The sequence below is a fragment of the Suricata suricatta genome, chromosome 6, assembly GCF_006229205.1.
Source record: "Suricata suricatta isolate VVHF042 chromosome 6, meerkat_22Aug2017_6uvM2_HiC, whole genome shotgun sequence".
Lineage (NCBI taxonomy): Eukaryota > Metazoa > Chordata > Mammalia > Carnivora > Herpestidae > Suricata > Suricata suricatta.
In genome coordinates this window covers 119,462,141-119,485,193 of record NC_043705.1, presented here as the reverse complement: position 1 = coordinate 119,485,193, position 23,053 = coordinate 119,462,141, and the positions used below count along the sequence as shown (strand labels likewise).

The window sequence follows — 23,053 nt, the reverse complement described above, 5'->3', positions numbered from 1 at the left end:
TAAGTGTGTAAAACACCAAAAACCACCAAAACCACCAAAAAACTATGCTCTGGAAATTACCAGAAAGAATGAGGGGAGATTGCCTTTCACTTTGAAAATGGTACTCAAAAGTCAAATAGATCTAGAGGATAAGGGAAATATTTTTTATTAAAAATTTTTTTTAATGTTTTATTTATTTTTGAGAGAGAGAGACAGCATGAGCAAGGGAGGGTCAGAGAGAGAGGGAGACACAGAATCTGAAGACAGGCTCCAAGCTCTGAGATGTCAGCACAGAGCCCACTGCGGGGCTCCAATCCACAAACCATGAGATCATGACCTGGGTCAAAGCTGGATGCTTAACCGACTGAGCCACTCAGGTGCCTCTAGGGAGTTTTAAAAAAGGTTTATTTATTTTGAGAGAGAGAGAGAAACGGAGAGAGTGCAAGCAATTGTGTGAGTAGGGGTGGGGCAGAGAGAGAGAGAGGAGAATCCCAAGCAGGCTCTGCTCAGATCTTGATTTCATGAATTGTGTGCCAAAATCAAGAATCAAGAGTTGGACATTTAACCAACTGAGCCACCCAGGTGCCCCAAGGGAATTCTGCTGTTGTTTATTTAATTTGAGAGGGAGGGAGAGTAAGCAAGCGTGCAAGTGAGGCAGGGGTAGAAAGGGAGGGAGAGAAAGGATCCCAAGCAGGTTCCACACTTAGTGCAGAGCCCGATGTGGGATTTGATCCCATGATTGTGAGATCTTTTTTTTTTTTTATGTCTTTATTTTGAGAGAGAGAGAGGCAGAGGGCGAGCAGGGAAGGGGCAGAAAGAGAGGGAGACACAGAATCTGAAGCAGGATCCAGGCTCTGAGCTGTTAGCACAGAGCCTGAGGTGGGGCTCAAACCCATGGACTGTGCAATCATGACCTGAGCCGAAGTCGGATGCCCAAGCAACTGAGCCACCCAGCACCTATGAGATTCTTGACTTGAGCCGAAATCAAGAGTTGGATGCTTAAATAACTGAGCCACCCAGGCACCCAGGAAAAAAATTTTTTTCATGGAATTGCAGTGATTAAGTATGGAAGAAATCACAGATTGAAAGATCACTTCATAATCCTAAATGAAATAATTGATTCAGGTAATGATTCATCAAATGATTGAGAAAAGTTTTATAGGGAATTTCACACTGGCAGTACTTGGATCCAGTAATCAATCTTAGTATCACTAAAAGTGGGACAGTGGTATCACTAAAAGAGGACAATTAAACCTTCTGTGTGTCCTAATAAATACCATCTGACACACTAACCATTGCATATGAAATATTCTTTCATCCTCAAATAAACTGACCTGAATTTAATCAAGCCTCTGTAGACTTAACTTCCATTTTATAGAAAATATAGGAAACAGAGGGACAAGTTCACTCTAAGGAGGTATAGACAACTTCAAGTGTTAAACATTCTATGACTCATGACCTGATTACTTCCTGGAAATAGCAAGGAAAAAAGAAAGGAAATGTCTCTAGACTGACAGAGATTTAAGATTTGAAATCACAATCAAATTCAACGAGTGAACCAAATGTTTCAATTTTGATTTGAAAGACTCGATCTGTTAAAAGATATTTTTAAGACAGAGAAGTTTCATTGTTTTACCAAAAAACTATTAATATATATACATTTTTAAATAGGCTCCACACCCAATGTGGGATTTTAACCCATGACCCTGTGATTAAGACCTATGCTGAGAAGAGTCAGATGTTTAACCAACTGGGGCCCCTACTGTCAATACTGCTAAGTATAACAATAATAAAATTGTTTTTCAAAGAAATGCCCTTTTATTTTTGTTTTTTAGAGAGAGAAAGAGAGAGAAGTATGTGAAAGTGGGGGGAATCCTAAGCAGGCTCCACACTCTCAGCATGGAGCCTGACTTGGGCTCAATTCCATTAACTGCGAGATCATGACCTGAGCCAAAATCAAGAGTCAGATGCTCAACTGGTTGAGCCACCCAGGAGCCCCTAAAGAAATGTCCACCTTTAAATTTTTTATTTTATTAAAGAATCTATTAATATTATTTTTAATGTTTATTTACTTTTGAGAGAGAGTGTGAGTGAGCATGAGCAAGGGGGAACAGAGAGAGGGGGAATCACAGAATCTGAAGCAGGCTCCAGGTTCCGAGCTGTCAGCACAGAGCCCGAAGCGGGGCTTGAACCCATAAACTACGAGATCATGACCTGAGCCGAAATCGGACGCTTAACTGACTGAGCCACCCAAGTGCCCCTATTTATTATTATTTAAGGCAAAATGCCACATACAAATACGATGCCTCATCTGAATGTCCGGAGCCTTGGAAGCTTGGCTCAGTTACTTCTACAAATGGACCTTGAGGGCTTGTTCGGAGATTTTGGTAGAGGAGCACAGCTATTCATATACCCTTGACCAAAGAATAGTCCCCTTCTATCAGGGAAGGTCATCCTCTGAGCACACAGCTTTGGAAGGAAAGCACATGGAATGGTGAGGGAAGAATTGGATATCTGCCTTGACAGTCAGATATGCCAAGTCAACCACGGTGACCAATGGAGGTGACAGATATCACAGCCAGGTCGCTGTCACTTTCCACCAGTTTTAAAGAAATGCATAGTAGGGGAGCCTGGGTGGCTTAGTTGGTTGAGCATCCAACTCTTGATTTTGGCTCAGGTCATGATCTCATGGTCCTTGGGACTGAGCCCTGTGTCAGGCTCTGCACTGACAGTGACGAGACTACTTGGGATGCTCTCTCTCTGACCCTCCCCTGTGCTTGCATGCTCTCTCTCTCAAAATAAATAAGCATTAAAAAAAAAAAGAACTATACAGCAAAGTATATAGAAATGAAATGAAACAATGACTAAGAGCATCCTTAAAGTAATTCAGTAAAGGAAAAAGAGAATAGACTAATGAGAGTTGAGAAAATCTTTAAAAGGCTGAATACAAGTAAAATGTATATGGGGACTGTAATGTACAGTATTTACTCTTGTGTATGTTTAGAGATGTCCACAAATAGGGGTGCCTGGCTGGCTCAAAAGGTAGAGCACATGACTCTTGATCTCAGGGTCATGAGTTCAAGGAGGTGTGGAGTGTACTTAAAAAAAAAGAAGCAAGAAACTGGGGTGCCTGGGTGGCTCAGTTGGTTAAGTGTCCCAACTTTGGCTCAAGTCATGATCTCACAGTTTCTGGTTTCAAGCCCCACGTTGGGCTCTGTGCTGACAGCTCAGAGCTGGAGCCTGCTTCAGATTCTGTGTCTCCCTCTCTCTCTGCCCTCCCCCACTCACTGTCTCTCTCTCTCTCTCAAAATAAAACAAAGACATAAAAAAAAAATAAGAACAATAGAAATGTTCATAATTAAAACATAGGTAGGAATACATTACCCCCAGTGGACTGCCTAACATTTAAATAAATGCAAATTATCATTATACTTAAAAAGGATTCAAATGAGGATAGCAAAAGAAATATGAATCATTCATTTCTCACAATGGTAAACATCTTTCTTTAAACTAAGAATTATTTAGGGATGCCTGGCTGACTCAGTCAGGTAAGCATTCAACTTCGGCTCAGGTCATAATCTCACAGTTTCTGGGTTCAAGCTCAGCACTGCACTCTGTGCTGACAGCTCGGAGTCTGGAGCCTGTTTGAGATTCTGTGTCTCTCTCTTCTCTCTGCCTCTTCCCCAGTTCACAATCTCTCTCTCAAAAATAAACATAAAAAAATTTTTTTAAAAAGACATGTTTATTAATGCATTGGACTCTGAAATTATATGCAAAAATTTTGTTTATGTGTCCGTATACATTCTTTGAGGGTGGGGAGAGTTTTGATCAATTCCCATAGGGATCTGAAGTCCAAATAAAGATTGCAATCTACTATTTAAAACGATATTTTTAGGATTCCTAGGTGACACAGTTGGTTAAGTGTCGACTTCAGTTCGGGTCATGATCTCACAGTTGGGGAGTCCAAGCCCTGCATTAGGCTCTGTGCTGACAGCCCAGAACCTGGAAGCCTATCAGATTCTGTATCTCCCTCTCTCTCCCCGCCTTCCTGCTCATGCTGTCTCTCTCTCAAAAATAAATAAACATAAAAAAAAGAGATTTTTGGCAAAGACTTCATTCACATACCAAGAAAACGTTCTCACGGTGTAAAAACTTATGGTTTTGGCCAAGTGGATCCCTCAAGTTTTCATGCTGTAGTGTAAACTTCCTATAACACACTAACATCATCATAACCTGAATACTTCCCAAAATAACCCCCTCCCAAACCCAAGTGTAAGATTAAAGCTCACTCAAAAGAAAACAAATAGGGGCGCCTGGGTGGCTCAGTTGGTTAAGCCTCCGACTTTGGCTTAGGTCAGATCTCACGTTTGTGGGTTCAAGCCCCACATCAGGCTCTGTGCTGACAGCTAGCTCGGAGCCTGGAGCCTGGAGCCTGCTTCCGGTTCCGTGTTTCCTTCTCTCTCTCTGCCCCTCCCCCTCTCATGCTCTGTCTCTCTTTGTATCAAAATAAATAAAACATTAAAAAAAAGTTTTTAACAAAAGAAAACAAATAAGCACAGTATTAACAGTATGAGCTTAAGGGCAAAAAAAAAAAAAAAAAAAAAATCCTACCTTCTGAAGTTCTCCTACAATGACAGTGAACTGATGTTCACAAAGAAGTTTCCATAAAGCCAGAGCCTGGTATGATTTTCGAACCAACTGCTGGATTGCCTGAAGTGAAACCTTTTCATTCAGCTGAGCCTCTAATTACAAAACACAACTAATGAAGTTTTAAAAAATGACAATAGGTTGTTTTAAAATAAGGCAACACTTTAACATCAATAAAAACACCATAGTTAAGGGTGAAATCCTCATTGTTCTCCTTCTTCTTCTTATAGGCAACCATGATCATGACTGTTGAATTCATGCTTTTACTCTGTCACTATGTATATGTGCTTCTGTGTGTGTGTTTCTGTGTGTGTGTTTGTGTACACATAAACAAAAACATGCAGCTTATAAACAATTTACACTGTTGCTTTTTCCACCCATTTGTATTTTCATAGACTTCTATATTAATAAATGTAAACTAGTTATTACTAGATGTTCCATCATGTAACGATACCACAGTTAGGTCCATTTTCCACTTGAAGGATATTTATATTCCAGTGCTTTGCTAGTAAAACAATAATGCAAAAAACATCTTTAAGAAAGGTCTCTGGAGATCACAGTCAGATTTCTTTAGGACTATGTTCTTTAAACCCTAGTTTAAGATGAGCTAGCAAAAAACAATAAACTGGTGATCCTAAAACCAATACTGCACTGTATGTTAACTAAAATTTAAAAAAAATAAATAACATTTATACAAAAAGAAAAGATTAACTGGTAAGCCATGAAATAAGTCAGTCATGACTGCGTTTTTTTCTCTTAAAAAGGAAATAGGATTTTAAAAAGAGGAGACAATAAAAACAGAAAGAAATGTTAGATTATAAAACAGGTAGTTATTTCTTTCAATTTTGTTTCATTTGTGTATGTATGCTTTCAAAACATCAGGGTCATAATGTAAAACTATTTCTTACTATGGGGGGAAATGTCTGATAAAGACTGCTTGATGATGTATCCTTGGAAGCGAAACTGCTGGCTTTGAATATATGCATTTTCAGCTTTTACAGGATACAATCAAAATAATCTCCAAACAGTCATTTCACTGTATACTGTGAGCAATCTGAATCCTCCCTTTTGTTTAAATCCTTACCGATGCTTGGTTGTCAGGCTTGAATGCCTTAGTGAAATACCAATAGCAATAATGAAAAAAGCATATACAAAATAGTAAACAGGAAACAGATTTAGCAGGGACAAAAGTAAATGGCTTCATTAGCAAAGTTCTGTCAATCAGAATAAGTGGCCCCAACAACAGAAGATTAAAAAACTGGAATGGCAGGCCAAATTTAAACAATTTTATTTATAATTTACAAAATTATTTATAATTATTCCAATTTATTTCTGGAATAATCGATGATTATAAGAAGTTTTCCAGTCCCTTGCTTTTTCCTTAGTTGTTACTATTTATCACAGACCAAAAAAAAGTTGGATTCACATTTTCAACTCTATCAAAATGTGTTACTACTAATCAAGATGTGAAGAAATTGAAATACTTTGTGCACCTCTAGTAGAAATGTAAAGTGGTGCGTGGAAAACAGTTCTGTGGTTCCTCAAAAGGTGGACACAGAATACCACATGATCCAGCTATTGCATGTCTGGGTTTATAACAAAAGACCTGAAGAGAATTGAAAATTTCTATTTGTACACCACTTTCCTAGCAGAATTATTCATAATACCTCAGAGGTGTAAGCAACCCAGTGTCCACCACAGATGGATGAATGGACAAACAAAATGTGGTACGGGTGTCCTGTGCTTTTTGAAAGTTCACGTACATCACTTTGTTCCTATGAAAGACCTACATTACTACCTCAGTGCGGTAACGGAAAGAAATTCAAAGAGGATTTTGCTTTCATGAAACCCCCCGAAACAGCATTCAGTGTTTGTTTTGCAGCGAGCCGTTACAGAGGCAGCACGCTCCCCTCCAAGCACCTCCCCCAGAAACCACATGCAGCATCTAAGCATTAAGCTACCTGTAGCTTTGAAACGTGTCTATGCGCATCTGTGTTTTATCTCAATGTGTCCTAAAGTGGGGCACCTGGCTGGCTTCGTCAGAAAAGCCTGACCCTCTTGATCTTGGGCTTGTGAGTTTGAGCCCCATGATGGGTGTGGAAATTAAATAAGGTAAGTTAAAAAAAAATGTGTTTTAAGGAACAGAAAAGCCTAAGAAAGGGTATTTTTTTGTGTCTGGGAATGCTCCAAAACTTTTCCTAAGTTAATGGTGATTGCTTCTTCATTTTATGCCACTTGGCTTATGAAAGGTTTCACAGGAAGCTTCTACTTTCAGACAGCAGGGGAAGCCTACATAGACATACAGTGGAGTAACTTTCAGTCTTAAAAAGGAAATTCTGACACATGCTACAACATGGATGAACTCTGAAGACATTATCCTAGCTGAAATAAGCCAGCTGCAAAGCTGGTCACTATATAAATACACTTATAGGAGGTATATAAGATAGTCAAATTCAGAGAGAAAAAACATAAAAATTATGTCTGTTAGGGGTTGGGGCAGGGGAAACTGTTTCATCCTTCTAGCATAGGAGGATGGAAAAAATTCTGGAAATGGATAGTGGTAACATTTGCACCACAATGTGAATGTACTGAATGCCACACTATATTTAAAAATGGTTAAAACGGTAAATTTTATATTATGTCTATTTTACAATAAAAAACTCATTAAACAAAGGTATGTACCATGTTTCTCAGTAAAGGAATGGAAAAAAAATTAATGGGTTGAAAGTTATGGAAATACAAGAGACCCATATTGTCCCACTTTTCCCAGCCACACTGATGCTATTTTAATAAAAAATATTCGTGTTACCAAAAATCTGGATCTTATTGAGAGATGTTTACTGTTTTCTAGTCACTGAATAGAAATCCTTATTGGGGGCACGTCTGGTTTACTGATCAGAAGGAATAACTTACCGTGGAACTTCCTCTGCAGCTCCTGCTGCATTTGTTGGCTATTTCCGTTTTCGGGACGCATGAATCCTAGCAGCCTCTGCTGCACTTTGGTGGTTGTACTGAAACAGAAATTTCAGAATTTGTGTTTTCAACAGCTCTGAGATATAATTCATACAGCATATAACTCAACAATTTAAAGTACACAATTAGTTTTTCAAAATATATCCATAGGGTTGTGCACTGTCACCACAATCTAATTTTAGAACATTTTCGCCCACTCCCTATTAGTAGTCAATCCCCATCTCTCCTACTCCTACCCTAAGTAATTGCTAATTTACCTTCTGTCTCATAAGTTTGTCTGTTCTGATTATTTCACATGAATGAACGGGAATACACTAAAAATATTCTTTCCTTCTGTAGCATAGTTAAGTAGTCACTGGCAAATCAATGATAATGATTTGAAACAGAAGCATTTTAATCTCTGAGATGCTTACAGTTTTGTTGAGAATAGATGGGCAATAAACAATAAGCTTCCTTTTATTGAACACTTTTTTGCCTCCACTAACGATTTAATAATCCCAATTCTATATGGTAAGTATTAGTAGGAATCCCATTTTACAGATGAAAAAACATCAGGACAAAAGTAAAAAACAAAGAGCCTACTGGAAGTCATACTGTAAGGTAAGACCACTGAGAGTAATGAGCAAATAAGAGCATTTGGGGCTTGTTTCGTGAAGAATCTGTTCCTTCAGCTCTTCATGAAACTTCAGGAGATGTGAAGAAAAGACTGATGAACTTTCAGGAGAAATTTTTGTTTGACAACTGGCAGAATAATATAGATTACGATTTTAACTTCAAAAGTAGATGACTTGAAACCATGATAAGTATAATGTAGGATGAAGCAAATGAGTGATTATGTCAATGTTAATAGAAAACAAAATTTTTAGGGAAAAAAGCAATACAAAAATAGAAGAAATGGAGCAAAACCCCTGTAATCTTAAACCTTGGACAACAGTAAAAATTCACAATTTTATTAGGAAATATAGACAAAACAACATACAGCATGATTAGTAGCAACGAGCACCTCTAACTATAATCCTTAATACCCTTTCCTACCAAAAGAAATCAGGGCTCCCTGGAGAAATGGCTAGTACCAGGTGGAAGGCAGGAATTGTCCCAAATAAACCTAGAACATCTTGTCATATTAGGAAGCAAAGAAGCTACCAAATAAACGTGCCAAAATGAGTCAAGCAGACTAAAGAGGCAAAACGTTGGGATATCTTGCATTACAAAAACAATCTGCAGTGAATGAAACACACTGAATACATTTAAAACCACGTATTCATAATGGCAGTAACAAAAACCTTGACTGATGGCACCAGCCTAGATGGAGTGAGCCTGCTACGGCCTCCTTCACTGACTACAAAACTGAAAACCCTGGAGGAAATACACAGCAACTACACACGGAGGGCTCTGAGAAGTCAGTGAAGTGCAAACAGACTGGGAAGTCAAAAGTCAAATGACAACCTATTCATACTGGATTTTTCTCCTACTCCTTTATTTATCTTTAGGCTTTGTACAAAGGTGAACTGAGTTTCAAAACTGTAAGGACAAGACAAAACAACAAAAACTGTAAGACAGTAAATCTCCCAAGGCACATCCAGCAATGACTCTTTCACAACTGAGGAGGGCTACTGGTATCTAGTAGAGGATAAGGATGCTCATAAATATCCTATAATGCACAGGAGAGCCCCCTCCATGAAGAGTTACCCAGCCCCAAGGTCTACAGCGCTGAGGCTGAGAAGCCCTGGAACAGAGAAACTGGGAAAAGGGGCTTGTGATCCCAAAAGTTTGAATCAAATCAGTTATTTCTCTTGATGCTTTGCCCCAAAGGTACCATAATTTCCATAGTACTGTGACATCAAGGGAGTGAAAAATGAAAGGAAACACTAGCTTTCTATCCAGAGCACCAGGAAAAACAGTTCCTGGGAGCTAAAGAATATGTGGAAAATCAGAACCAGAAGGAGCTAGAAAGGCGATCCCCTAAGTCGGTGTATGATCAACACAACTTCCGGGCTCACCCCTGAAGCTGTATATATATGGAACATACTGAGAGAAGCACAGTAAAGACTCTAAGAACTGAACTGAAATATAAACTACTGCACAAGTCCCAGAATGCATCCAGAGGTTCATGCGGAGGACAGACCCAAAGAGCACAGCAACGACCACCACTACAACAAAAGGAAGGAAATTATGGAAGAAAAGAGAAGAAACACAGGCTAGATCTAGGAGAGTCGATAGGATTTTCCAAAGCAAAGGAAATGATCAGATAATACATTAAAAATAATAAAAGGAAAAAAATAAATTAAAAAAAAAAGAAAATTCACCAAAACTTAAATATCTATCTAGTTCTAAACGCTCATTGATAAAGTTTAGTTCTCAACCCTCCCTGAAGAAAGACATTGTAAAGACGTTATGGTAAAATTGCTAAATTTTTTGAAATAGAGATAGGAAGCATGAAAAATTTCAAAGTAAACACAAGCCATTTACAGCGAAAAGAGAATCAGAAAGGTAATACACTTTTCCTCTGCAATATTAACATTTAGGAAGAAAATGGAACAAACTGTAAATGAAGATCTAAAAGAAAATGACTACAACCTTACAATTCCATACCCATTAGGCAATAAAAACGGGGTGAAGTACTGATTAATGCTGCAACACAGACCTTGAACATGAACCTCAAAATATGCTAAACAAAAAAACCTAGATTCCAAAGCCCACAAATTATATATATAATTCCATTTATATGACCTGTCAAGAATAGGCAAATCTACAGAGATAGGACAGATTAATAATTGGAGCCAAGAGGTGGAAATGACTGAAAATGGACAAGAGAAATGTCTTTAGGTTGAAGGAAATGTTCTAAAAATGGATTGTGGTGATGGTTGTACAATTCTATATATTTACTAAAAGCTGCTGAAATGAACATTTAAATTAGGTGGATTTTGTGGCATATAAATTACATCTTCAGAAGCTATTTAAAAATACTTAATGAGACTAATGTTGCAGGAATGAAGGGTATTGGTTGAAATTAGGAAATTTTTTAATAAAGGAAAAAAGTACAATTATCTCTGCAAAATGCTGACAACTGACAAACTCCAATACTCACTTTATATGAATACTCAATAAAACAGAAATAGATACTTTCTTAGCCTGATAAACTGTAATCAATCTAGGCATCTTCTTTAATGAGGAAACATTACAAGGTTTTCCACTGAAGTCAGGAATAAGATCTGGATGCCCACTGTATCTCCACTACTGTTTAACGCGGTGTTGGAGATACTAACTTATACTGGCAAGAGAAAGCAACGACAGATCCACAGGAAGAAGATAACACTATCTCTATTCGCAGATGACGGGATTACAGATGTAAAAAACCCAAAAAAAACCTCAATGAGAAAACTATTAACTAAAGAGAAATTAAAAAAGTAGCAGGGAATAAAATTAACAGTTTCAGTTGTAACTGTAAAGTTTAATAAACTAAGGAACTATTAATAGAAGAATATAACGTAAAAAAACAAAACAAATAAACACCACCACCACCACCACCACCACCACCGAAAACACCTTACAACTAAAATTCCAGATAATTTCCAGGAAGGATAATGGAGGGTAGGGGAAAAAAGAAATATTAATAGCTTCTGCCCAATTATTAATGCTGACAGACATGTGTATTTTTCAGAATTTAAAACTACTAGAGAAAGAAAGTCATATATAAAATTTCTAAGTCTGTGTTTGGGGTAGGGAGAGGTCTGACCAATCTAGTAAAATAGGGGATGGGGAAGGAAAGAAAAACAAACAGAAAACAACAAAAGCACAAATTCAGGATGTGAGAATAAGATCAAACATTTAATTAATCCCAACAACAGAAGAAGTTAAATTGTCTTATTAAAAGATAAAGACTCTTAAACTGAGTTAACACAAAAGAGGGAAGAAATCAATTTATTTGTTAAGATATAATTTGGGGGCACCTGAGTGGCTCAGCTGGGTAAGTGTCTGACTTTGGCTGTCTGACTTTGGCTCAGGTCACAATCTCACCGTTCATGAGCTCAAGCCTCAGACTGGGCTCTGTGCTGACAGTGCAGACAGAACCTGCTTTGGATCCTCTTTACCCGACCTCCCTCCACCCCCAGTCTCTCTCCTGCTCGTGCTCGCATACTCTTCTTTTCTCAAAAACAAACAAACATCAAAAAATAAAAAGACATACTTTAAAGTGTTCCAAAGGCTCAAATTAAAGAAAATTGGTATGATTTTCTCATGAGACAAATACTACATAGCAACATTTCAAAAAGCCCTCACACCCTGTAATTCCATTTGCCAAAAAATTCATCTGAAGATTATGGAACAAGTTCACAAACACCTATAAATAATTGAAAAATACGCAGCCAATATAAAAATAATTTATTCCACTGATTTGGAATGTTCTAAGAGATACACTAAATAAACAATGTTTCATAAAAGTATGCCTTAGATTCTATTTGCAGAATTATTTATCTGTTTTTATTTGTTTAGGGAGAAGACCTAAGGGTAGAGTAGAGAAGCAGGAGAAAAGGTACATGTTGAATATGACATCACAGAACAGTCTGTCCCACTGAGTGACAGCTGCCACTGGCACAGACCCAGGGCAAGGATGCAATCAGGGGCTTTCTTTCAGCACCAGCTACCAAATCCGGACCCCACTGTCTGGGGAAGGACCTGTGAAAGTGCTAGATTTGCAATATACTCTTAAAGAAATGCATATTTAGATATTTTATGTTACTCTTCAGATCATAAATTTCCTGGTCAGTGAAATTAAATTTTTACCAAAAACCCATTTCTATAGTTAAAAAAAAGTTCATCCAAAACACGTCAACACAAAAACTTTTATATGTATATTCACATCACTGTTATTCATAACAACCAAAAAAACTACACAACCCAAATGAGCATCATCTGATGAAATGAAAAATGAAACAAAAAGTACTGATACACACTAATACAAGTGAACCTTGAAAATATACTAAAGGAAAGAAGCCAGAAACAAAAGGCCAGACATTTCTATTTATATAAAAGACCCAGAATATGGCAGATGCATAGAGACAGATTAGTGGTTGCTAGGGACTGGAAGGGAAATGGGGAGAGCTATGCACTGAGGGTGCCTCACCATATTCCTATATGATGACATTAGGACATGGGGTCGTTGGGGGTAAATAGGTTTAGATGGGGTCACAACAGTGAAGTCTCCATGATGACATTAGCACCCTTAGAAAAAGAGACCAGTGGAGCGCCTGGGTGGCTCAGTCAATTGGACAGCTGACTTTGGCTCAGGTCATGATCTCGCAATTTGTGAGTTCAAGCCCTGCATCAGGCTCTGAGCTGTCAGAGTTCAAGCCTGCTTCAGATTCTGTGTCTCCCCTTCTCTCTGCCCCTCCCATGCTTGTGCTCTGTCTCTCAATAATAAATAAAAGTGTTAAAAAAAAAATTAAAAAGAAAAAGAGACCAGAGAGCCTGTCACCAAGTTTTCGCTCTGCCATGTGAGGACACAGAAGGAAAACAGGAAAACAGCTGTCTGTAAACCAGGAGGAGGGTCCTCACAAGAACCCCACCATGCTGGCACTGTGATCTAACTTCCAGCCCCCAGAACTGTGAGAAATAAATGATTGTTGTTTAAGACATTCTATGGTATTTTTGTTACTGCGGCCTAAGATAGGGAGTGATTGCTAATGAGTTAGAGAGTTTCTTTTTGGTGTGATGAAAATGTTCTGGAATTAGATAATGGTAATAATTGCATAATCTCATAAATCTACTGAGAACCAATAAACTAAATGAATTTTATAACATGTAAATTATATCTGAGAGAAAAAAGGGGAAAGTGGGTAAATAAATCTTATTTATTCTTACTTTGGATTTCCTAATGGTCCTCCTGCAAACTGAGAGTTTCTGTCTAGAAACTCTTGCAAACCTTTTAGTTCTTGCAGCACTGACTCCAGCAGCTGGGAGGGAACGCTACTTTCAATCTGTAAGGAAAAAAAAGTATTTTCCAAAGTTTTAAAACACTGAAAAAGTGTATATGTAAAACATACTCTTTATATCTGTAACTGAATATAAACTTTCGATTTTGAAGTATCCTATCTTCAAAAACATAATTATTTACCAACTCATGCTTGACAGAATAAAGGGCTAGATACCCACCTCTCTCCTGTCTTGCTCTGATTTGATTTCAGTATAATTTACAGACAGCAAAATTTGCACAGCTTAAACAAACATCTTGTTTGTTTTTAATAGCTTTTTATGTTTTTAATACAGTCACTGTCCAGACCACAATATAAAGTATTTCCAATACCCAAGAAGTTCTCTGATGCTCCTTCCTAGTCATTAGTTATTCCATATTCCAGGTAACCACACATTAGCTTTGCCTGTTCTTGAACTTCAGATAAATGAAATCATATACTATGTTAAATAAATACATTCTAATTCTTAGAAATGTGGACTTCTAAAAGATTTCAGAATTCAAAAGATATTTTATATTTTTCCAATTTAAAAAGAAAAAAGCTTAAAATAAATTGCATTTCTACTTCATATTAAAAGAATTTTACTACCTGAATTTATGTTAATACAAAGTTTTAAAGAATCTTTTTTAAAGCACTCTACAAAGTATACCAACACATGGAAATTAGTACTGGGTCTGTGGAGCATATTAAGTACTAGGATTTATTCTGTTTAACTCTCACAAGAACCTTAAGAAAGAGATGTCTTAGTATTCTCATTTTCTAGTGAAGTATCAGACTGAAATATTAAGAAGACAGACCTGGGCAAGGAGCATTTGCATGAACATGCACACAACGTGTACATAGAAAAATGACCACTGCATCTCATTACAACATCAAGAAAGGTGAAACAATCTATTTATCCAATACCATAAACTGGTTACACAGCAATAATGAAATGAAACTATTATAAGACCCACTTACTGCAGTGATCTCTCTGCTGCCACTCTTGAATACTCTCTCCACAACTAAACTAGCATCCCAGATATTTCTGAAATTAAAAAAATGTTTTAACAATTATGTTGTATAAACAAAACAATTACAATATGTAGTAAATTCCTTTCTGTGTATTTATTAAAGAACAGCGGTGATTTCACGTGTCATTTCATGAAGTTATACAAAAGAATGGAAAAGAAGAAAATGTCTAAACCTGACATACCTAAGTCATTTCACTTAATACTGTTGAAGAAAAATCAAAACACGACAGGCAGTGAATTGTAAACAAGGAAGCATATAATGTAAAACCAAATTTATAAAGGAGTGCTTCAGTGTTTTCATATTTTCAGCAAATGATTCAACTGAAAGCATCCATCTTAAATCTAAGACAAACATACAGCAGACAAGACAATAACTAGGTGATATGACAGACTAATTGCAAAATTGGCTGTAACTTGTTAGGACACCTTATACCTATACTTAATGAGTTCGCTGTGTTTCTCATAATGAGGTATATATTTCCCATTTTTTAATGGACTCTTTTTTTAATTTATTTTATTTTGAGAGAGATTGAGAGAGAGCATAAGCAGGGGAGAGGTGGAGAGAAAGGGAGAGAGAAAATCCTAGACAGGCTCTGTACTGTCAGCACAGAGCCTGAGATGGGGCTTGAACTCATAAACTGTGAGATCATTACCTGAGCTGAAATCAGGAGTTAGATGCTCAACCAACTGAGCCACCCAAGCACCCCTACATTCTATTTTTGAATCTAGGTTGGCCTAGAGAGGTTCCCCTGGTCCAGGGAATGAGGTGAAAGTGATGGCAAAGCCAACTCTAAACCTAGGTATCAAGAGGCTTTGCAAATTTCTACCTTCTTTGATGGGACCTTGCTACCACCACGTAAATAAACTGCTGGAGGATGAGGCCATGTGAATAACAACCCAGCTGTCCCAGCAGATACCATTCTAGACCAGCATTCAAACATGACCCTAAACATGTGAGAATGCAGCCAAGACTGGTAGCGCTTTCTTCAACCTCATGGCTGACTGCATAGCCAAGACCAGGACTCTCTGGAATACTACATACTAATATATACGTGTATACATATAGGTAAAGCAAAGCAACAAATATAATTGGTTAGATAATAAAAAAGCTTATTAATGAACAAATGAACTAAAACTATAAGTAAAATTTAGTAGAAAAAAATGATGTCCCAAATTTAGAGTTAAAAATATTCACACAAAATTGGACAAGGTGAGCAACAGTTGGGTTATTCCATAGAAAACTTACCCCATGATTCGAGAAAAGTAAATACAAATACCATTGTGTTTTCCAGAGTACACGATCTCTGGTGCGGCCACACAACTCATACTTGCAGCCTGAGTTGCCGGGTTCCCTGAAGCACACATTGGTGTTGACACGGCAGGAGGGTGTACACCTTGTATACATACAATAAAGACAAACCTTTAAATTTAACCTTAAACATTAGAATTCCCAATAACTCAAGCCTGTGTATCTAGACCCAAAGGTAAGAATATTTATAAAAATACTAGAATAAACAGATACTGAATTTGGTTTTCCCTGAAAAGATGAGACTTAAGCCTTGGATGGGTGCTCCCAGGCAGACTTTCAAGAGTCAGCCTGCAGGATAAAAGGAAAGAAAGCTTGCCATCACTACTCCTTAATTTTAGGAGTCAAACAGAGCTAATTACACAGATTACATGGCTGCTAATTAAATCCTGGTACCCAGATAAGGAGCTTTCCGGGCATACTGCTAAAGGTGCTCCATTGCAAAGGCATTCCTGGGCAAATGTCAATACTTGCTTGGATGTGAGTTCTATCAAATTATGTTATTTTCAAGAAACACGGCAAGTTAATCCTTCTCTCGTTAAACATTAAGGATAACAACAGTATTGTATAATAAAGAAAACAACTACCTTGAGATGGTGTTCCCAAAAATGATGGATTTGGGTATGGACTACTACTAGGAATAGGAGAACCTAAAAAGAAAAGAAGAATATAGATTTATAAAATAATTTCCCAATCTTTTAAATCTGATTAAATTAGAAAAGCTGTTTCTAAGCATGAATGAGGAGTGGCTCCAGACATGACATATTCAAGATTTAGGGACTCCTCTTATTTCCCAGGAACTTTCTAACTATCTCCAGTTTGGAAGACCTTGAGGTGGGAGTTTACTCATTATTAATCATTCACCTCCTTCTTTTAGAATAACAAATGAGTTCTGTAAATACTACTGGTGACGTGTTATTTTGTTCTCCAACATAAAGAACTCAATATTACCATATCATCACTTTTAAGAGTCAGACATCTATAGAAGTATTCACCCATTAAACTGTAGCAGTAAAAAAAATATAATAAAAAGCTCTGTTCATTAAACTATGCAATATAGTTTATAAAATTCAAACTATTAGAAATAGTTTCATTTCAATGTTTCATACTTACTAGCATAGACAGGAGACCCCAAGATGGGACCCACATTACTTGGAGCGGGGAGGGTGCTTGGGAATCTCATCTGTGCTTCACCGCCATACCTGTTTTTGTGACAACAGAGGCTGATCTTATTCAGTGAACTTATCCACCTTAAAAGCTGGAATTGTTCCTAGTCCTGCTTAGCTTCTAAATAAAGCTTTAAACACTAGAGGCTTTAATATATTGTGTATATAGTGCTTATATGTAAGCACAGACTTAGAATACTTACTTAATAAAGGGACTCTAGCAATTTCTAACAAGGGTCAGTAATACCCAGAATTGACTTAGAATATATGGCACTGTAATTTTCATACCAGATTATGGTTAGAAAGCACTGGAAAAACTGTTTTAAACAAATCAGACATCAAATTCTTATCTTTAGCTAAATATTTTCTAAATAAAAAGATCTCTTTGATACCAAGTTTCCTTAAAGTGACTCAGAATCCCTCAATGCCTGTGATACAAATAAAGCAGAGTTGCTATTGAGTTTTAGGAGATACAAAAGATACAGTAACTGGAGTAGAAAGAGATGAAGAAGGAATACTAGACAGAAGAAGTTACCTAGAGTGAGGGTAACAATTATACACTGTGCTAACCTAGCAACTTCTATTAGCATTATAATCTTTCCAGATTTCAACCTTTTGCAAAACAATTTTAGTAACTTGCCTATATAGTTCCTCAACTATTTAGCAAGCTCTTAATCCATCACATTGGCCAATGCAACCACTTAAAAAAGTGGCAAAGAACAAAAGAAAGTGGACATATACCTGAAGAAAGCCCGAGTAGCCCATGCGGATACTTCTCTATCACAAGCAGCAGTAGAACAAGCAAGGATAAGGCAAGTTGCACAAGCCTGGTCTTCCTGTTAAAAGAAAAGAAAAGAAAAGAGTACCTTGCCTTATATTAAACATAAACATTTATTGTATTTTACTTTAAAGGTTTACTTTGAGAAAGTGTGAGCAAAGGAGGAGCAGAGAGGGAGAGAGAGAATCCCAAGCATGCTCCATGCTGTTAGCGGACACTCTGATGTGGGACTCGATCTCATGAACTGAGAGATCATGACCTGAGCCTAAATCCAGATTTGGACATTCAACCGACTGAATCACCGAGGTGTCCCAAACATACATATTTACAAAAAAGTTTTGGTTACTGCTGTACCCAATGTTTAAATCTGTGCCTAGCACAGAGCAAGTGTCTAATATATATTTGCTAAGTGAATGAGATCAGGTAGTATGAAAAAGGAGGAAGTTTATCATAGGCACTTATCACTAAAGGGTGCTCTCTTTTTCTTTTTCTCTAGATTCTATTTTAGTTTCTAGTTTACTCCCCTAATTTATTCCCCTCATAATCATTTTTACCTTTTAGATAACAACAACAGTAGCTAATATTTATTGAGTACCTGTCATGTGCCAGGTCCTATTTTAATTATATTTTAATATACTATTATAATGCATCTTCTTTTGTTTATTTATTTATTTTGAGCAAGAGGAAAAAGAGAGAGCGCATGCATGTGTGAGAAGGGCAGAAAGAGAGAGAAAGAGAGAATCTCAAGCAGGCTCTGCAATGTCAGTGCAGAGTCCCATATGGGGCTTGAACTCACAAACTGTAAGATCAGGACCTGAGATGGAAGCCAGCTGCCTGAACCATGCAGACCCCTATGATGTATGTTTTACACATGACGAAACCGAAGCCCACAGAATTCAAGTACTCTACCCTGTGGTGAAGCTGGTGACCTGAGTCCAGTGTCTCTGTATTTAACTTTGATGTGATATTCTTGATCTTAAGCTTTCTGAGTTTTACCTTGTCAACTATAGCTGTGGCTTTGATATATTAATGGCCCCATCACCACTGCCCCCTAATTTTTTCCTCAGGTCATTGGAAAAAATTAAAAAAAAAAAAAAAAGATTTGTCCATAAATGTCTTGTGATTTTAATAAAAATGCATTTATCACATAACTTGAGAATCAGTCTCTAACGTATACAAGTATACTTTAATAAATACTTATCAATAAGAACACATGAAAATCTGAGTTTACTGCATAAGCTTTACTTGTTAATATTGCTCCCAAATATTAGTATATACATAGTGACTAAAGAAAGGAAAGCTGCTAAGATTACCTGTTATAGTATTTTGATTCTACCTTACATAAAATTGAGCTATGACTCCCACTGTTTCATTGTTTAAAACATATTTTTTAAAAATACAAATAATTACCTGATGTAATTTAAAGAATCTTTCAATTTCTTCTCCATCTCCACCCACATTACTCACAAGTAGGTGCCTCAGTTGATCTACAGGTCTAAGTTTATGAAACATAAGACTCCCCTAAGAAGTTAAAGAAAACATAAATACATAAATAATAGACTTATCAGGCATGGGTAGATCAACTGACCCTGGCATTTTATTTAATAAAATCAATAAAATTAGTAAAATCCTTCAAGAATACAAGGCAAATTGGTCAAAAGGAACATCTACCTTTCAATTCCTGACCTAAACTAGATCTATATATCCATAAAGAAAACTATATAAGAAAACACTGCTCTGTAAGACACAAAATATATTCACAGGGCATGTACTATTATAAGGCATAAAACACAGGTTTATAAAATGTTGTAGCTACAAGAGCCAGAATCTTTTTATAATTAACTTGGGATTTATTTTTTTGGTGGAGGTCAGTGCTTTCTTATTAAATTTAGAAAGCTCTGGTTCAAGTAAATACTTGAATTTAGAGTATGATAAAAGGTATCCCTCAAAGCAGAGGATTAAAGTTAAATTATCCATTAATCATGTTGGCATAAGTAAGTCAATTTAGAAAACAAATGTCTTAATCATATACCAAGACAAATTCCAAATAGATCAAAGATTTAAATGACAAAACTGTACTAAAATAAACTGTGGGCGAAGTTTTTATAAACCCCAGAATGAGGAAGTTTTTGGTTTTTGCTTTTTACTAATTTAATAAATCCCAAGGATAAAAGAAAATTTTGACTACTTATATGCTTTATCCATAGGGGAAAACTCTCAATAAACCAAATAAAATGACAAACTGGGAAAAATATGACACTGAAATTATAAAAAGTTTCCTTGATAAAAAGCTTCTCTAATCAAAAAGAAATAGATAATTCAACAAAATAGGAATAGACAATTTATAGAAAAACAAACACTTGAAAAGACTGTCCATCTTACTCTTAATAAAATGATGTATTATAGTTGGACAAAATGTAAGGAAACAGGAACTTAATATTCATCATACTGAATATATGCATATGAACATGAATCTGGCAACATTTATCAAAATTAGAAATAAACATATTCATTGACCCAGCAGAGGCAGTGCTATAGCTTTATTCCTACAAACAGAAAATAATATATGCACAAGATTGTAGCATTACAAACAGCAAAATATAATCCATTAATAGGGGCCTCGTTAAATATTGTACATCCATATAAAAGAAAACCTTTCAAACATAAAATGAGAAAGTTCTTTATATGATGATACGGAAAGATCTTTAAAATACGTATTTGAAATCTAAAAAGCAAGGCATAAAACAGTGTAAAGAATATGCTGCCATTATTTGATGGTTTGTACATCTGCACCTCTGGAAGGACACACAGACGCTGATGACACACATGGGTCTGTAGGGAAAGAACCTCAACTGCAAGGGAGATGCACACTCCTTGTTACGCCATTTAAATTTTGTTAACACATTATTATTAAAAAAACAAATACCAAAACATGTTTTTTATTACATTAAATGAGAATTGTAAAAATACAGGTTATTTGTATAAATGCTGCTTTAAAAAACATGTAACACTTTATAAACAGCAAGGTTTTTTTTTGTTGCATTTTTGGTACTTACAAATTATTCCTTAAGAATATCTTTAAGAGTAAAAATTATTAAGCATTTTGGTAAATGACTCTATTAAACAAATATTGCAGAACATCTCACATCAAAGGTTGCTTCCTTTTTGTCTCCCCCTTAAGAGAACATGTACGTACCTGTGCTGAGAGGAGAACAAATTTCTTCGGAGGCAACATGTGCTGCTGCACCACAACTGGGGAGTCAGTTATTGGAATATGATCCTTATTTAAGGGTGTAATTATTTTATCTACTTTCAATTCATCTACTGCGGAGAGAGCCCATGAATGACCATCAACACGGGTTGTCATCTATACAAAAGAAATTAACCTTTTATACCTGTTATTTAAGTTACGTAAAGTAAAACATTCTAAAAAGGAAAAACATATAGATCTAATCTCTAAGGAAATGCAGAATTTCATAAATTAATAACCCATGAATGTGAACATTCTCAAGTTTCTATTTAATGCTCTACTATTCCTTTAATAAGGCCATATTCTATGACAATAATCTTTTACACTACAAAGCAGAGGTAAAATTTTCTTATGATTAACAGTTAATAGAAGTGCCTGGGTGGCTCAGTCAGTTGTGTCCAACTCTTGATTTCAGCTCAGGTTGTGATCTCGTGGTCCTGGAGTGGAGTCAACATCGGCTTAGGATTCTCTCTTTCCTATCTCTCTCAAAAATTAATAAATAAGCTTCATTTAAAAAAACAGATGAACTTTTAACAGTGTTTACTAGAATTACAATTCTTTCAATAACCAAAAACCATATTCTACCATCTTTCCAGGATACACTGGAGAGGTTGAATACTTACATTTTGCTGACATACAGATTTTTGTTCTCTTCTGAAGTTTTTGCTTTCTAAGATACTCTTTTATTCCCAATACCTAGATTCAATAACCATTAGCATTTTGCTTTATTTATGTAACTGAACTATTTGAAAGTGATAGACACAATGTCACTACTATGTATTTTTATATGCATCTCCTAAAAATAAAGATGTTTTCATTCATAACCATGATATTGTAACATGTAAGAATGTTAAATAGTCTAATGCCCAGTCAATACAAAATTTCCCTATTGTTCTGATGTCTTAAATAGCTGTTTTTGGGAGAGTATACTTTGGTTAAAGTTCATGTCCTACATTTATATTTGGTAGCTGTTTTCCTCTTTTTATTTTTTTTATTTTTGAGAGACAGAGAGAGACAGCACAAGCAGGGAAGGGTCAGAGAGAGAGGGAGACACAGAATATGAAGCAGGCTCCAGGCTCTGAGCTGGCTGTCAGCACAGAGCCCGATGCGGGGCTCGAACCCACGAACCGTTAGATCATGACCTGAGTGAGGCTGGTGGCTCAACCAATTGAGCCACCCAGGCGCCCCATGTTTTTCTTTTAAAATGTCCACATTTGGGGGTGCCTGGGTGGCTCAGTTGGTTAAGCGTCCGACTTTGGCTTAGGTCATGATCTTACGGTTCGCGGGTTCGAGCCCCGCATCAGGCTCTGTGCTGACAGCTCAGAGACTGAATCCTGCTTCAGATTCTGTGTCTCTCTCTCTCTGCTCCTACCCTGAGTGTGCTTTCTCTCACACAAAAATAAAATAAACATGAAAAAAAAAAGTTTAAATGTCCATGTTTGGTAACAAGTATTATATAAATGAAAGGATATGATGCATATTATTTGCTTAAAAGAATTAACGGTTATCATTTTGATCATTTATTGAATGGTTCCTATATGCCAGAAAGTATGCTGAGTGCTTTACACATGTGAAAAAACCCATAGAGGTAGGTATTCTTATGACTATTATAGACAAGGTAATTGAGGGCCAGAGATACATTAAACTCTTTATTTTTAGGAGATGCATATATTGAGGGCCAGAGATACATAGCTTACAGGAAATGGAGCCAGAATTCAAACCTATACTCCCCAACACTGTGCTTCCATCAGGATAGGGGTCATATCTTATTGAGTTCTGAATCCTCACAGTCTACCACAGCATGAATACATAGTCAGTGCTCAGCAAAGTTTAAAGAATAAAAAAATTTGAGAAAAACGCTTCTTGCCTCCATACCTACCTACTACCCCTACTCTAGCTCCTTGGGCCATGTCAGAAACTTGGAAGAGCCCATTCAATCCATGCCCCCATCCTTGGGGATGCTTTCTTCTTC

At 36.7% G+C, this 23,053-nt stretch overlaps 1 protein-coding gene and 1 non-coding gene across 2 annotated transcripts in view; both read right to left on the bottom strand.

Moving 5' to 3' along the window:
* NUP155 (nucleoporin 155) overlaps window positions 1-23,053 on the bottom strand; it is a 63,463-nt gene that overhangs the window by 18,946 nt on the left and 21,464 nt on the right. Inside the window, exons 13-22 of the mRNA XM_029940984.1 lie at window positions 21,028-21,198; window positions 19,242-19,352; window positions 17,795-17,889; window positions 17,001-17,089; window positions 16,475-16,537; window positions 15,828-15,975; window positions 14,529-14,595; window positions 13,459-13,574; window positions 7,540-7,637; window positions 4,591-4,721 (exon numbers count right to left, since the gene is read on the bottom strand). Coding sequence (XP_029796844.1) covers window positions 4,591-4,721; window positions 7,540-7,637; window positions 13,459-13,574; window positions 14,529-14,595; window positions 15,828-15,975; window positions 16,475-16,537; window positions 17,001-17,089; window positions 17,795-17,889; window positions 19,242-19,352; window positions 21,028-21,198 — 1,089 coding nt within the window. The remainder of the gene's footprint in view (window positions 1-4,590; window positions 4,722-7,539; window positions 7,638-13,458; window positions 13,575-14,528; window positions 14,596-15,827; window positions 15,976-16,474; window positions 16,538-17,000; window positions 17,090-17,794; window positions 17,890-19,241; window positions 19,353-21,027; window positions 21,199-23,053) is intronic.
* LOC115295105 lies at window positions 12,160-12,288 on the bottom strand. The gene has a single exon (XR_003910328.1). It is a non-coding gene; the product is annotated as a small nucleolar RNA SNORA30/SNORA37 family (small nucleolar RNA).